Raw genomic sequence first — 15532 nt, forward strand, 5'->3', positions numbered from 1 at the left:
AAGTAGCAAAGGTCTTATCTTCACAATTAGCAATGAGAAAATGCATTCCAAAGCAGATACTCTGATAGGTACCTCTGTTTTTTAACATAACCTAACAGCCTGTGCTTTATCTCATACTAGTCAAAAGGGAGGGATATTGTTCAAGTAAAATTTTCCTTCAATTGAAAAAGGTTGATGATAATCACCATTACCATCACCATCATCGTCTGTTAGAATACAGGGGAACTGTTTGATCTCCAGTTGCCACTGTCAGGTGGCTCCCGTGTATTCCAACAATTCTCCTGTATTCAAACATATGGCACCTGAACGTGGGATAAGAATTACAAGAAGAACCAGAACTGTTCATGAGAAGGATCTTTGCAGAATTCCTTTGGTAACTTGCAGGGAAGGAAAGGAAGAAGAGCCCCGGTCAGACTTTTTTAGTCAGGATATTTAAATGGGCCAATACAACAAAAGGCTGAGCCAGAAGACTGATGAGAGACTTAAATGCCTGTTCTGACTATAGTCCTTTTCTCCGTTTGAAAGTTTGCCTCCATGATAAGATCAACACCTGCTACAACCATCTAGAAGTGATAGAGCTGCTTGCATTTCTCAGTGTGCAAACCATGCTGGGGGGGGGAGGGGGAGGATGATAACAGCAAAAAACAAAAAACAGGGAATTGTTAAAGAACAGGTCAATTCTCCGAGAGCCTCCACAGCTGTGGACCATAACATCTGAAGGAGTTGCAGGGCAGCCTTCACTGACACAGATGTTGCTGACTGGGAATGAGATAAATTGGAGGCAGAGGGAAGAGAAGGGAGGTCAGACAATGCAACGGCCTCTCAGTGAGAGAGGTCAGAGAACAGCAACTGCCTCTCAGTCTCCTTGTATCATCGTCTCACAAGAGGAGATCCATTTTGGGCTGGATCTCTAGCAGCCATTGTCAGGTGGATCCCATGTATTCCAACAGCTCCCATGTATTTCCACAGTTGTCGTCTTCAAAAAGAGACTTTTACTTTTTATCCACATGCCCCATGTTTCCAACATAATCAGTTTTCCTTTTGACTTGGAAACTTGACAGTATTAAAAGAAATGGACACTAAAATGCTACCAAACTAGAATTTGAAAGCACATGACATCACATGGCCTTAAACAGAAAGTTAAAAATGTCATGCGGTCAAGAATTCAAACTTAATCTCAAATATTCACTGTCCATCAAGGTCCTAATACAACTAGTAAAACTTTTCATCTGTCTAAGATGGTCCCCACCTAATAACAAAGGAATGGACCAGATGAGTTCTCTTGTCAACTAAAGATTCTGTAATTGTAAATGTTTCTGTCCTATATTCATCATTTTCTAGATGTCCATGATGATATATAGTATTTTACACAGTATTTCTCTTGCTAATACTTTGTGCTCATAACACTAAGAAATATAAGCCTGACATGATACTTGTTACTATATTTTCTCAAAAAAGAATGCCTCTTAAGAAGCAAAACATTTAAAAATCGTAACAAGGAACTTATAATTACTCATATTTTCAAGAAACTCCTATGACCTGTCTATAGGTAAAATGAATCTATTTCCTTAAAAGTATTAAGAAAATCTTAATTAGAAGAATAAAATGAATAAGTTACTAGATATATTATTCCTTTTTTAGTAAACAAAAATATTTTCTTTGAGTTTTCAAATTCCTTCTCTCTTGAGATGTGGCTTTTTATGTGATGCCCTCTTTCCACTTAAATAAAGGCTTTTCTCCTTTACATTCACAGCTTTATAAGCCCTCATAGTTGAATACACTATAGAAGTACCCAGAAAGTTATGTTTTCATACTTGAAATTCAGCAACAGTCTTTTTATCTTTTCTGCTTCTCGGAATCCTTCTCCTGAATGCAAGTAGACGACACCAGTATGAAGTATCTGACCTTCAAGAAATAAAAATGAAAGTCATTTATTGAAAATTAAAAAAAAAATCAAAGACACTGTCAATCTGACTAGATCCAAACTTAAAATTTGGCAAATTTTAGGAGGAAAGAGGATTATTTTAATTGTCCTTTCAAAAAGAATTTGGATAACATTCATTAAATCAGAATATCCCTGTGAGTTTTAGAGTATTACCACTGTATAGGTCACAAAGACAACATCACATAGCATCTTCCTCCTTCTTTCCAAGAACCACTAAGTACAAAAAGATGTATGGGTGTTCTAGCTATTTGGTAATAAATTACTTGGCCATGAAAACTTAAGAAACTAAGAAACATTTAAAATATTCTGAAGTCTTAGGCAATTATCTTCTGCTTCTTCGGGGAAGAAATGGCAGAAAAAAAGGCAGAGAGTGCTAAGAATCAATGTTTTTAAACTATACATGTATATTGTATGTATATTGATTTAACTATAAGGGTTTTTTTGAGATTTGCTTTTTTCCCCCTTAATTACATGTAAACAAAACATTTCAATATTCTTTTAAATTGAGTTACATATTCTTTCCCTTCTTATTTTCCTTCCTTGAAAAGGCAAGCAATTTGATATAGATAAAACATATGCAATCATGTTGAATATTTTCATTTTAGTCATGTGGCAAAAGAAAAGGCAGATAAAAAAAAAAAGTATCCTTCAATTGTCATTCAGACTCCCATCAGTTCTTTCTATGGAAATGGACAGCATTTTTCAATCATTAGTCCTTTAGATTGTTTTGGATCACTGTACCTAAGTCATTCATATGATTATTGTAAAACATCACTAAGCCTATGTACAATATTTTCCTAGTTCTATCCATTTTACTTTGCACCAGTTCATGTAAGTCTTCCCAGATTATTTTGTAAGCATCCTGCTTGTTACTTCTTATATCACAATAGTATCTCATCATAATCATGTGTCACAACTCATTTTAGCCTTTCCCCATTTGATGGGCATCCCCGCATTCTTTTCCACCAAAAAAAAAAAAAAAAGTTGTTAAAAATCTGTTTAAGTATAGGCTAATTTTCCTGGGATATATACCTACCAGCAATATTTCTGGGCCAAAGGGTATGCACAGTTTTATTACCTTCTGGCCATAGTTTCAAATTAACTTTGGGTCTTCTAAACATAAAATCCTTATGCAATGATAAACAATTTATTACTGAGGGGACAGAGTAGGCAATTTTTACTACAAATAACAAAATAGAAAATTCCAGTTAAAGGTAGTATTTACGCACTGTTTCTCCTTGGAAATATAATTAAAGATATTCTTAGACTTGGTTTTATCTTGCACCCAAAGATAATAAAAAACATTACTTTATACTTTCTGATCATTTAGAATTATAGTGCTCAAGATGAACAAACAAAAAAGACCTTCTGAAAAAAACTTCAGTTTTTTTGCACTCATATAGTAGCAAAAGATGAGAAGATAAATTATTTGAAGAATGAAATAAAATGCATAATATTCTACAAATTAAGTAAATATATACTTTAATATGCAGGGAGTTTATTCAGTTTTAACTCATTAAGTTGGGCATAAGGGAGGAATGCAAAAAAAAAAAAATGAAAAATGTGACTCAGGAGTAACAAAAGAAACTCAAGACTTGTGAATGACACTGAAGCCTCATGCTATATACATCATACAAATCGTCTTCAAGAACATGTTAGGAGGTGGTAACTGAAACATAACAATAGCATCATATAAAAATTTACATGATTCTTTAATGTTTGCAGTACACTTATTATTTCATTTGATCTACATAAGAGCCTCTTAAACTATGAGTCGTGATCCCACATGGGATTTTGTAACTGAATGTGAGAGTAGTGAAATTATGATTATCAATAAATATTTGATTCGTATGTCAGTTTTATATACCTTTATATTCTCAGGCAAAAAAGGAGTCACAAGTAGAAAAAGTTTAGGAAGCCCTGATCTAGACAATAACGATTAAGAAAGGTGACATCAATTATTATCCTCATTCCAGAGAAGAGGAAATTAAGGTTCTGAAAGGCTACATAAGAAAACCCAGGCTACAGAACTACTCTCTTATACATGAATTCAAGTCAAGAAGCATCTTTTAAATGCTTCCTATGTGCCAAGCACTGTGCTAAGCACTAAGACATAAAGAAAAAAAAAAAAAAAACTTAAACAAAAAACAACTATTTACTAATGTATAAGTCACTTCTGAATTATGTCTATATACAGACCATCAACTTGTTAGAACAAAGATCAAAATCAATACCAAATTTAAAAAAAAAAAAAAAGATAAAATGAAGACATTGTAATTAAAAACAACTTCAATTTGGTCAATTTCAAAGAGCTATGGGCCCACACAACCTGGGAAAATGGATAACAAAGAAGTTAGTGTGTTTCAAAGATTAATAGCATTTCCTGTGCAACTGTAATCTGTTTATAGCAAAATCAGAACAAGGAAATTAAAGCTTAAAAGTCAACTTGGCCAGTAAGCATTTGATTTCCTTTTCAAATGGAAAGACATGGCAACCAAGAAAATATGCAAAGTTTTATAAAGGATAAAAAAAAAGATTATTAGTGATGGCAAAATAAAAATATTTAGCTCTCCCTTTAAGTGGAAAAAAAACCCAAGGTCATCTATCACAAATTCCCACCTCTCTCCTCTATATCTCAAATCTCTTCAACATCATCTCCAATTCTTTCATCCTTGGCTCTTGAATCCATAATGAGGTAGATCTACTTACTAACTCTTTAACTTGTGCTCTTAAATTAGTCCTCTTCTTTTTCTACCATGAACTATCCCCTCAATTCCAGGTCCATCATCACATTCAATTTTTCCTTATCCACCGAGTCTTCTTTGCTGCTCAGAACTGTAGTTCATATCTTTTCCCCCACCCCTTTGAAAACCATTCTACACTTCCCATTTATGGCTTTCAACTAGACTATTTAAATGAAACTAATCTCTAAAGGCAACCAACAATCTCTTAAGGGCTGAATTAATAATATTTTCTTAGTCCTCATTCTATTTAATCTCTCTGAACATAGTAACAATGTTGACTACACTCTTTGCTTCTATGACATTCTCTGATCTCTGCTTCTCAAGACACTCTGTGGCACCATTACCCTTCTACCACCAAGAATAAGTATCTCCAAATGTTCTGTCCAAGACTATCTCCTCTCTTTTTCTCTACAGATTCTAACTTGGGATCTCATTAGCTATCCTAGATTGAATTAATATCTCTAAACAGATAAGCCTAATTATCCAATCTGAACACTTCCCTTTAACTCCAGTCTTGTAAAAATCAGTTTTCTCCTAGTCATCAGCATCTCAAGGATTTGTATCATTAATCAACATATCCAAAACAATTCATTGTCTTTCCCCAAAAAACACACCTTGCATTTGCATTTTTCAGTTTCTAAGGATACAACCATTTTTTAAGTAAAATAGATTAATAACTCATTATCCCTGACAATTCTTTCTTCTTACTGTCAATTCCTTTCAATTCTACCTTTACCATATCTTTGTCATGAGTCTCCTTCTCTTCACCCACCCACTATCTAATCTCTATTCTAGCTTCAGACTCTCATCACATCTCATCTAGCCTACTGTAACAACCTTAGACTTGATCTCCTTGTCACCACTCCCTGCACTCTCCAGGTCAACTTCCACATAGCTACTAACTTAATATTTTTTAAATATAGATCTATTTGTCACAACCCCATTCACTTCAGCGGCTCGCTATGGTCTTAAAAAAACAAAAACAAAAACAAAAACACAATGCAAATCTTCAGCTAAGCTCTCCATAATTGGATTCCCACCTAATTTTCCAGTCTTATTTCATATTATTCCCTTTAATGCACTGTTCATTTACCTACAACTTATTTGCCAATCTCTTTCCATAATTCTTTCAGCTGTCAACTCCTTCATTATGCTTTTACAGATCTCAATTGCTTATGCTTTTGCCTCCTTAAAATAAATTTGTATCTAATTATATATATGGCATGATGTATTCCTCCTAAAAATTGAAAGTTCCTTGAGAGCAGGGTCTATTTTTTTTTTTGTCTTTGTGTCTCCCCACAGGGCCTAGCACAATGCTTTGAATATAGCAGGTATTTGGAGGCACAGACAAAAGATCTAGAAAATGAAGCAACAAAATCTTCATCAAGAAATCCAAGGAAAGAATCACCATATATCACTATTCTAAAGTAAAGCAGCAGATCAGCAGAGGAATAGAGGTCTGTGGGGACTAGGAAAAAACAAGGAAAAGCAAAACAACACTCAAGCAAACAAATGAAAGGATGACTTAGAACCAGGGGGAAAAAAGCCAATCAAAAAAAACCAACTTATCAGACCATCAACAACAGTAGGAGCTACCTTCTGTAGGATGCAGAGTAAGTGCTAACCATAAGCTCTATAATTCTGTATCCAGATGCAAGACAGATTAAGGAAGAGATCTGTATCATGACTTTCAAGGGTGAGGAGCCATCATGGGTTGTTACTGAGCAAGGAACAAAGTTAAAAGGAAGCAGCAAGTATAAGGCTCTGACATCAGGAGAGCAGCAGGGTCACAGTATCAGCATCAAGCAGACTCTAAAATCTAAAGAGGAATAACCAGAACAAAAATTCGAGACCAGAGAGGAACCTGCAGATCTATCACTGAACCACCAGAGCTTTCCAGCTGACTGATAGTGGTTGAAGTCAGTATCAATCTACTGGCTTCTAGTCACCCAGATTCACAACCTTGTTTTCATGCTTAATTTTTCACTCTCTCTCTCTCTATATATATATGGTGTTTATGACATATTATATAATTTATATATATATAATATTTATAACATATATTACATAATTATATAATTTATATATTTAATATGCTGTCAAATCTTACTATTCATACTTCCACAACATCTCTGCAACTGTCCTCTCCTCTAAATTTACACAACTATCTTATTCTGAGTCCTAATCATTTCTGAACTGGATTTTTGCAATAAGTAGGCCCTATGCTTCAGGCATGTTATTATTCCAATCCATCTTCCACAGAACTGCCAAAATGATTATCCTTAAAAACCAGGTCTGATCATGTCATTCCTCTTCCCAATATGCAGCAATAGATCCCCATGACATTTAGGATCAAATATAAATTCTCTATTTGGAATTTGAAGCTCTTCAAAACCTGTCCACTCCTTGCCTTTGCAGACAATTACATATGATAATCCTTCATGCACTTTATGGCCTAAATTGGCCTTATTTTCTACAGTCCATTTCAAATCTACATATTTATGCATTATCTTTCCCCATGCCAGAAATGTTCACTTCCTATTCACCCTTATCTTCTACAATACCTAAATTCCTTCAAGACTCAACTCAAAATAAATCAACTTCTAATTTTGTTGAATCCCTAATTTGTTGTTATATTTCAATCACATCCCACTCTCTGTCACCTTTCCTTGAGGTTGTCTTGCAAAGATACTAGAGTGGTTTGCCACTTCCTTCTCCAGCTCATTTTATAGATGAGGAACTGAAGCAGAATTAAATGACTTGCTGAAGATCACACAAATGAAGTATGTTGAGAGGTTTGAATTCAAAAAGATGAGTTTTCTGACTGCAGACCCAGCACTTTATCCACTGCACAACCTTGCTGCTCCTAAAAATTTGATTACATTGCATCTGTTTTGTGTATTAGATATATTCATGTCTATTTACCCCCAACTAAAATGTAAATTCCTCAAGAATAGAAAATGTTCCATTTTTAACCCTATAGCCCCCATTTAACATAGTGCCTAAAATATAATAATCAATGATTGCTGATGATTTTCGTCTTTTGCTCAGAAAAGCCAACTTTTGCAAATTTTGCAAATGATTAAAATCAATTTAAAACTACTATGTGGAAGTTTCTGTTGTCTGCTGTGAATAACTGATTAATTTTCCATTATTTTTTCATTTATTGTTCACACATCTATAAAAAAAGACTTGGGACACTCATGGGAGATAGCTTGTTACAGGAGAAAGACTTTAAACTGATATCATATTGAATTAATATATTTTTTTTAACAATTAAAATATATAATGGAATTTTGGTTTTTGTACTTTTTAGTAAGTTGGAAGATTGTAAGGATACTGTTTATTAAAATCTGCCCTGCTTAAAATCAGCGGGAGTCAGGAATTCAGGTTAAGGGAAAATCCTCAATCTTTATTCTTTGGGAGGTGAAGGGGGGATGGCGATAGAAAGTGAGAGCAGTTGAGACAAGAACACAATCAGTAGTCTCTCTTCCTCTCTCTCTCCACCCACCAAAATAGTTTCTATGTCATTTCCTACACAACACATCAAAACTTGCACAGAGAGTGGGTGGGGCCATTCTTTCTCCAAGCATATATTAGTAGAGTATCGTCCAATTGCTATTTAGCCTCATGTGCTTGGGACCTCAGTGCATCAACTTGAGTTTCAGCCCATAACACATCATCAAGGTAACCTTAAGTAAAGCTTAGTAACTACTGATATCTCCTCATTTTATAGATGAGGAAACTGAGGACTAGAGGGGTTAAGCCTTATATTTAACTACCATAAGTGGCAGAGTTTAGTCAGCTCCTTCACCTATAGCAAACGCCTCCTAAAGCTGATGATACCTATAAAGGTTATAACAGCTGTAAAGAAAACATTTTGTAAACCATGAAGTACAAGTTAATAAGTACTACACTATTTTAAACACTGTCCTCATTTAGTTTTGGGTTTTTTGCTTTGTTTTGTTTTTAAGCAGATCCACTAAGTAATATGTACATCAAAAAGAAAATAGTTGACTATACTATATTTTCTAACTCAAGAATGAGTATATTTTCCTTTTAGCAATTTTGCAGGTAGATTTCTTAACTGAGATCTTTAACACCACTTGGGATTTAAGGACTTAAAAGCAACCATATAAAACTTCTTAGAGCGATAAGCAATCAAAAAGCATAAATACAAATTAAATAAGATTGTTATACCTCCAGTTCACAAAAATTATGAAGGAAGAATGGCTTTTTTTATAAACACCTTCATGTTAAGAGTTCATTATATTTTTTCATTGACAAATGTAGCTATCTTTGTTGGAAAATTAATTTTTAAAAGGGGGAAGAAAATTATTTCTAAAGAAATATATCAATTAAGTTTCATAAATACTTTCTAAAAGGGGGTTTAACAGTTACAGTTTTTAATTTTTATATACCTATATTGTGGAAAAACCAAAATCACTAAATTTCTAGTGATGTAATAATTACTTAGGATGAAGTAAATTTATTAATGTGAACATAAGAATATTTTACATCTTTAAAAGAAACTTTTAACATATATTTTGCTTCAATCACTTCTATTTTAAAGAATTTATCATTGAGTTCAAAAGATTTTGATGCACATTCTTTGATTCTTCATCATGAAACCATATTTCATGAGAATAGATAAAAAGCATATTTTTGATGTACAGTTCATTTCCCTAAATCTTTGATAATATTCTAGTTTTTTAGTGTATATATCCTAGTCTTTCAACCCAGTAATTTCTTATGCAATTGAAAGTATGTTTGTTTTCATCATTTGAATACATTTCTTAAATATTTCATGACTTATGTGGCATACACTGCCATAGTATTCAATCAACATAAGGCTATAATTCTAGAACAATGCAGTTTCTACATATATCAATATATTTAGCAGAGTTCATCATTCCCTCAATGAGGAAAGGATTTCCAGGCCCACTGGAAGTTAAAAAAATTTCTCAATACATTTTGGCAAGATAGGTAATCTACAGATCCATTTGGACTTTTGACTACAGTTTTGGTATAACTTTGAATGAAAAAATAAATTTCTTCAGTAAAAATAATCTTTTTTTCAACTCTACAGAAAAACTTTCCACCTCTTCTTGCACAGAACGAAGCATTTTTTCTTCAAAACAATGGTTATCAGGTCATTTTTAACTGGTTCTTCTAATTTCAAAAAGTCTATGCCATACTGCAGAAGCATAAATATCAATTTCTCTTTGAAAGAGTACTGTTGCTTTCTTTGGATTCAGCAGCAAAAATCTGTCAGTTCTTTAAAAAAAAAAAAGATCTGTTGGGTTTTTTTTTTGGTTTGTTTGTTTGGGAGTACATTTTCTTTTCAGCTGAACTAATCATATACCATAATGAATTTCAAAAATTCTTGAAACACTTTCTGTATCAGCAATGTCATAAATATCTCTAACAAAATAAAAGTATTCTTTAAGAGTCATAACTCTCATAAATTTCCTTGAAGAATATCCATCTTTAAAAAAAGAATAATTAACAACATAAAAAAAACAAAAGCTAACCCCAATCCTACAAAACCTAACTCTAATCCTAATCCTAACACTAACCCAACCTTAACCTTAACCATAAAAATGTTCTCAGGCTTCTGATTCCATTGCTATATATCAGACAAATCTAAATATACCAGCTCAATCTGATTTCATCTGGCCAAAATCAGACATTATTAATCAGCCGAGTGACAGTATACAAACTTGTTACAAACATTGTTATCAAAAAATATTAAGCTATTTGAAAATGATTGTTTGTCCCAAGTAATTCACATACCACTGTAAGAATTTAAGAGCTCATCCTAAGTCCAAAAGCAGTATCTTAGCTAACGGGTATGAGTTTTAACTCACCATGCCTGTCATGGGAAATAAATGTTTTACATTCTTATCAATCCTTCGAAAAAATTTTATTTAACTTAAGCTATAAGAAACCCAATCACAAGCCATGATTAAACTCCAATCCTTTACTTATCACCATGCAACAACAAATACATATAGCAAAATCCTGCCAAAGTATAGCAACTTTTAATATTGTAAAAAATTCAAATGACCAGTGAATGCTCAATATTCTAAGGTAAAGGGAGAAATAAAGTCAGAAGAAAAGAAAAATTAAATTAACCAGTATAAGGAATACTAAAAACAACTAAGATCTTATCCCCTAAGAGTTTTAGAAGCTTTGAGAAAAAATAAAGTTGGTATTTATAACCTTTTAAAAACTCTCAGCTAAAATACAATTATTATAAGCTATATTAGATATTCACAGGAAATATTAAGAGAAGTACTCACTGGTGGGAGAAATAATAGCTAACTTGCAACCATGCTTGTAACCAGGATCTACTCCCATCAAGGTTCGTCCTGGAACAGGGCTTGTTAGAAGCAGTTGTCTGAGGTTTCTTCCAAACATCATTATTGATTCCTTCTCTGCATCTGATGTGAGTTTTGATCTTAGAAGGCACATTCCCATCAAAAAAAAAAAAATTGTTAGTTTTTTTTTCTAATTAACAATCCTAGAAAAAAAAATTAAAAATGGATTTACCCAATTATTTTTCCAGAGCTTTTATTGGAACAAATAGATTTATTGAGAGAAATACCAAACCAAAGAATTGTTTCAAGTATCTTTTTGTTATTGAGAAGAAAGCTAGCCTAGGAGGGGAAAAGATCACACTACAAGCAGAATTCAAGTCCTATCTATGATTCATATTGGCTGAATGACCCAAGGCAAGCCACAAAATCTCTCATTATTCTAAGCAACATGATCCAGAAACAGATTTGTATTCACAAAAAATTTCTCAGCAAAAGCTCCAAATATTGTTAAAATTATGTTGTTGTTCAGTCTTTTCAATCATGTCTGACACTGGTGTTTTCTTAGCAAAAGTACTGAAGTCGTTGATCATTTCTTTCTCCAGTTCATTTTCCAGATAAGGAAACTGAGGCAACAGGATTAAGTGACTTACTCAGGGTCACCCAGCCAATAAACATCTGAGATCAGATTTTAACTCAGGTCATGCTGACTCCAAGTTCAGCACCCTATCCATTACACCAGCTAGCAGCCCTGAAAAAAATGTACAATCAAAAAATTTTTGTTCATCAATGCACTTGCATGAAATTTCATGAAAAATTTCAGAGAACTCTCTCTCTACCTATAAACTTTTCCCCCCTATATTTTCTCCTCACAATTCGTCTTCACACAAAGTCACTATGTGATGGGGAAACAATGAAAGGGAAAGGGGACAACGGGTGCACAACACATAATATATTAAGAAATAGAAATGCACTGCTGTGATATAAAAACAAAATGCAAAAGGAAATAAACAGTAAAATAATACTGAAGACACATAATGATCTTTCCAAATTGTTCATTCAAGCAATTTATCAAATTTTCATTCATTTTTTTTTTCCATTATCCATCCACCTTTGAAAAATGAGATGAGACTTGAAACCACAGCTACTGATTACCACAAGACTGAAACAACAGAAGGTGGGAATAACTGAAAGCTAGGGCTTCAAAAAGTAAGACAGAAAACAGATAAGATGCAAGGGACTTGAGAAAAGAGGATGGTTTAGAGCTGAACAAATTCACTAAAGGTTTAAGATAAACATGGAAGATATGTACTTATACAACCTGTGCATAATTGAAATTTCTTTCCTTTTCTTAATCAGGAGGAATATAAAGTCCCAATACAGTCTTAGAAAAATTCTGCTGAATGACTTAAAAGAAAAAGATGGAAATTATTCTTTTTTTTTTTTGGTGGGATTAGCTACTTTATTATTATTTTTTTTTTTATTTAATAGCTTTTTATTTACAGGTTATATGTATGAGTAACTTTACAACATTAACAATTGCCAAACCTCTTGTTCCAATTTTTCACCTCTTACCCCCTACCCCCTCCCCCAGATGGCAGGATGACCAGTAGATGTTAAATATATTAAAATATAAATTAGGTACACAATAAGTATACATGAGATGGAAATTATTCTTTTGAAAACTAAAAAGTTTTAGATTAAGAGTTAAGAAAATGTGAAAATAAAGAGGCATATGGGGTTCAGCAAGAAGTTACACATATATACTGAAGTATTCTATTTGACAACTTTCTTCCAAACTCCCAGCCCCAGAGTCTTCTGAGGTAGACATCCAAATGCATTGATGAAACAACACTGACTGTTAGCCATTATGGGAATAATGAAGATTCAACTGAATCCTTAAAAACCAAAGTAATCCTTGTCCAAATATTAATGTATAGCAAAAATAATGTTTGAATGTAAAAATGAATTACCAAAGTTAAAAAGAGAAAAGAGTAGTAAGAATTAGCTAATAAGATGTTATAATAAGGACACCTTGGCTTTTCTCTCATCTCTCACTCGCTAAAAACTCATCTGTTTAATCTTCCGGCTTTTATTATCATTACCAGCACAGTAATAGACTGGTACCAAAGAATTAGAAATGCAATATATCAAAAGATCACATATTGCCAACAGAAGTGCAACTCACCTAGCAAGAGTTATTTTATGATCTATTTTTAGGAGCTCCAAAACAGAGCAGTGAGGATTCATATCAAGATGTTGATGGTTATATGTCAGTTTCTTATATTAAATAATTATTGGGTAAATTCTAAAAAACAAGTTCTCTATATGTGTATGTCTGTGAGAGAATGAAACAAAGAGAAAGAGACAAAGAGAATGAGAGAGACAGAGAAAGAGGAAGAAGAAAGCATATGTGCTATGTACCTGTATTCTCTACAAAGAAGAGGATAAATGAGACGTTTGTAAGCATCCTCTACTGAATCATGTAAGATCTTCATTAATTCTGGCCTGGCAAATCTTAAAGGTCTCCACCTGCAAAAAAGAAAAACAAGTGTTGAAATCATACAACATAAGCAAAAATATGCAATGATAAGGAAAAGGGGAACAATAAAAAAAAAAGTCCACTTTCAGAAAGGAAGCCATAAAAGTAAGCAAGCCATAAAATAACTATGAAGGGAAGTGGGAAAGGAAAATTAGTAAACACTTACTGATAAATATTAGTAAATATTTAAAGAACAATTAATACTTATGCCATATATTACTCTCAATATTTTAGAGGAGAAAGCCCTTTCCCAAACTCATTTTACAAAAGGAATACAGTCTTAATAACTCAATCGGGGAGTAAGCACAGTGTGAGAACTTAAAACCAATATCCTAATGAATAATGATATGAAATTAAAGATACTCTAGCAAAAGGATACCAAAAAAAAAAAAAAAAAAGATGTATGTGTATGCGTGTATATAAAATTTTTTCACCATGAGGCAGACATGTTTCAATAGTGAAGAAACTAATTTAAGAAAACATATAAAAGAAAAAAATAATATATCAAGAAAAGTAGGAAAAGCCTTTTAAAAATTTAACTCATTTATATTAATAATACCTAGGAAGATGGCAGAGTAGTTCAGAAAAATTTCAGCTCTCCAAATTTGCTCCACAGAAAAAAGAAAGAATATTGCCTCAGAGAAAAAGTAGAACCAGCAGAAATAAATAAAAGTTAAAGTAAAGCAATTGTTCTCTTAAGAAAACCCAAGAAGACTACATGGAAGAAGTGATATCCAGCAGCAGAAGTTCCACAAAGTTAAGTGCAAACACCTTCAGGCCAACTCCATGGACTTAAAAAAATAACAAGTTCTAGGGACAGCTGGGATTGGGACATAGCCTCAGCCTTAGAAACCTCACAAACATTGTGGGGGTTTGACCCTTGGACAGGAAAAGATTGAAGGACCTTTTTATTATAGTAACTGGAGAAACAGGTATAGAGGAATTGCACATGTTTTAACATATAGTAGAATACTTGCCATCTAGGGAAGGAGGTGGAAGGAGGAGAAAGAAAAAAAATTTGAAACACAAGGTTTTCCAAGGGTAAATGCTGAAAATTATCTTTGCATGTATTTTGAAAATAAAAAGTTTTGTATGTTTAAAAAAAAAAAAATGCAAGCTAGCAAGAGATCCACTAATTAGGAGCTAAATTAAGAAGCTGACCCAAGCCTCTGAGAAAAGAAATGGAAAATAGTGCCTGCCTCCATATGTCATTGCTCAAGGAGACAAGATCAACATTTTTACTTCTCACAGAAATGAAAAACATAAGAGTCAGGGTTAACTCAAAACTTGGAAGGCCCACCTTAGAAAGCTTGCAAGAAGACCAATACAATCTCCAACATGTGAATAGGGACTGTCAGGACTAAAGTAAAAACAAAATAAATAACTCTCAATAGGAAGAAGACAAGGAGAAAAATACAAGGAGAACAAGACTGAAATGTGTAGATCCAAGCACAGAGTAAAACAAAAGGAAATCAAAAGGAAAGCCACTAATAAAAGAAAAAAGTAGGGGCTAATAATTGTTATCCTACCCAGAATGGTTGCAGTGATATCCAGAAGACAAAGAGAGGACCTAATAGGATCTACACAATCTATCTACAAGACCCAGAGGAGATGGAATCTAGCATTACTACAAGTCATAATGTAAGAAGTAAAGTTGTAAAGATGACTAAACAAAAACAAAAGCTTATCACAATGAAAAAATATCAGGGTTTAAGAAAAACTTGAGAGACATTAACTCAGAACAAGAAAAACACTCTACAATATGAACAAATGTTTTTTTTAAAAAATGGTGTGACAGAAAAAGAAGTCTAGAAGAAATTAAGCAAACAAAACAGAATAAAACAAAAAAGCCCTAAATTAGAGCTCTTTAGAGGGGAAAAATTTGTAAAGAAAACATCTTGGAACAAAGAGGTAAATCAAATCAACAAACATATTTTAATCTATCACTATATGCTGGTTATAGAAAAAGCATTTAAGCAAC

General features: G+C 33.1%; 1 protein-coding gene across 3 annotated transcripts in view; it reads right to left on the bottom strand.

The window, feature by feature from the left end:
- Positions 1-15532, bottom strand: part of SRBD1 (S1 RNA binding domain 1) — a 274697-nt gene that overhangs the window by 195174 nt on the left and 63991 nt on the right. For all 3 annotated transcript variants that reach the window (XM_023494981.2, XM_023494984.2, XM_023494982.2), the window contains 3 exons: positions 13434-13541; positions 10995-11152; positions 1815-1905 (listed from right to left, as the gene is read on the bottom strand). In XM_023494981.2, coding sequence (XP_023350749.1) covers positions 1815-1905; positions 10995-11152; positions 13434-13541 — 357 coding nt within the window. The remainder of the gene's footprint in view (positions 1-1814; positions 1906-10994; positions 11153-13433; positions 13542-15532) is intronic.

The sequence above is a fragment of the Sarcophilus harrisii genome, chromosome 2 (assembly GCF_902635505.1).
Source record: "Sarcophilus harrisii chromosome 2, mSarHar1.11, whole genome shotgun sequence".
NCBI lineage: Eukaryota > Metazoa > Chordata > Mammalia > Dasyuromorphia > Dasyuridae > Sarcophilus > Sarcophilus harrisii.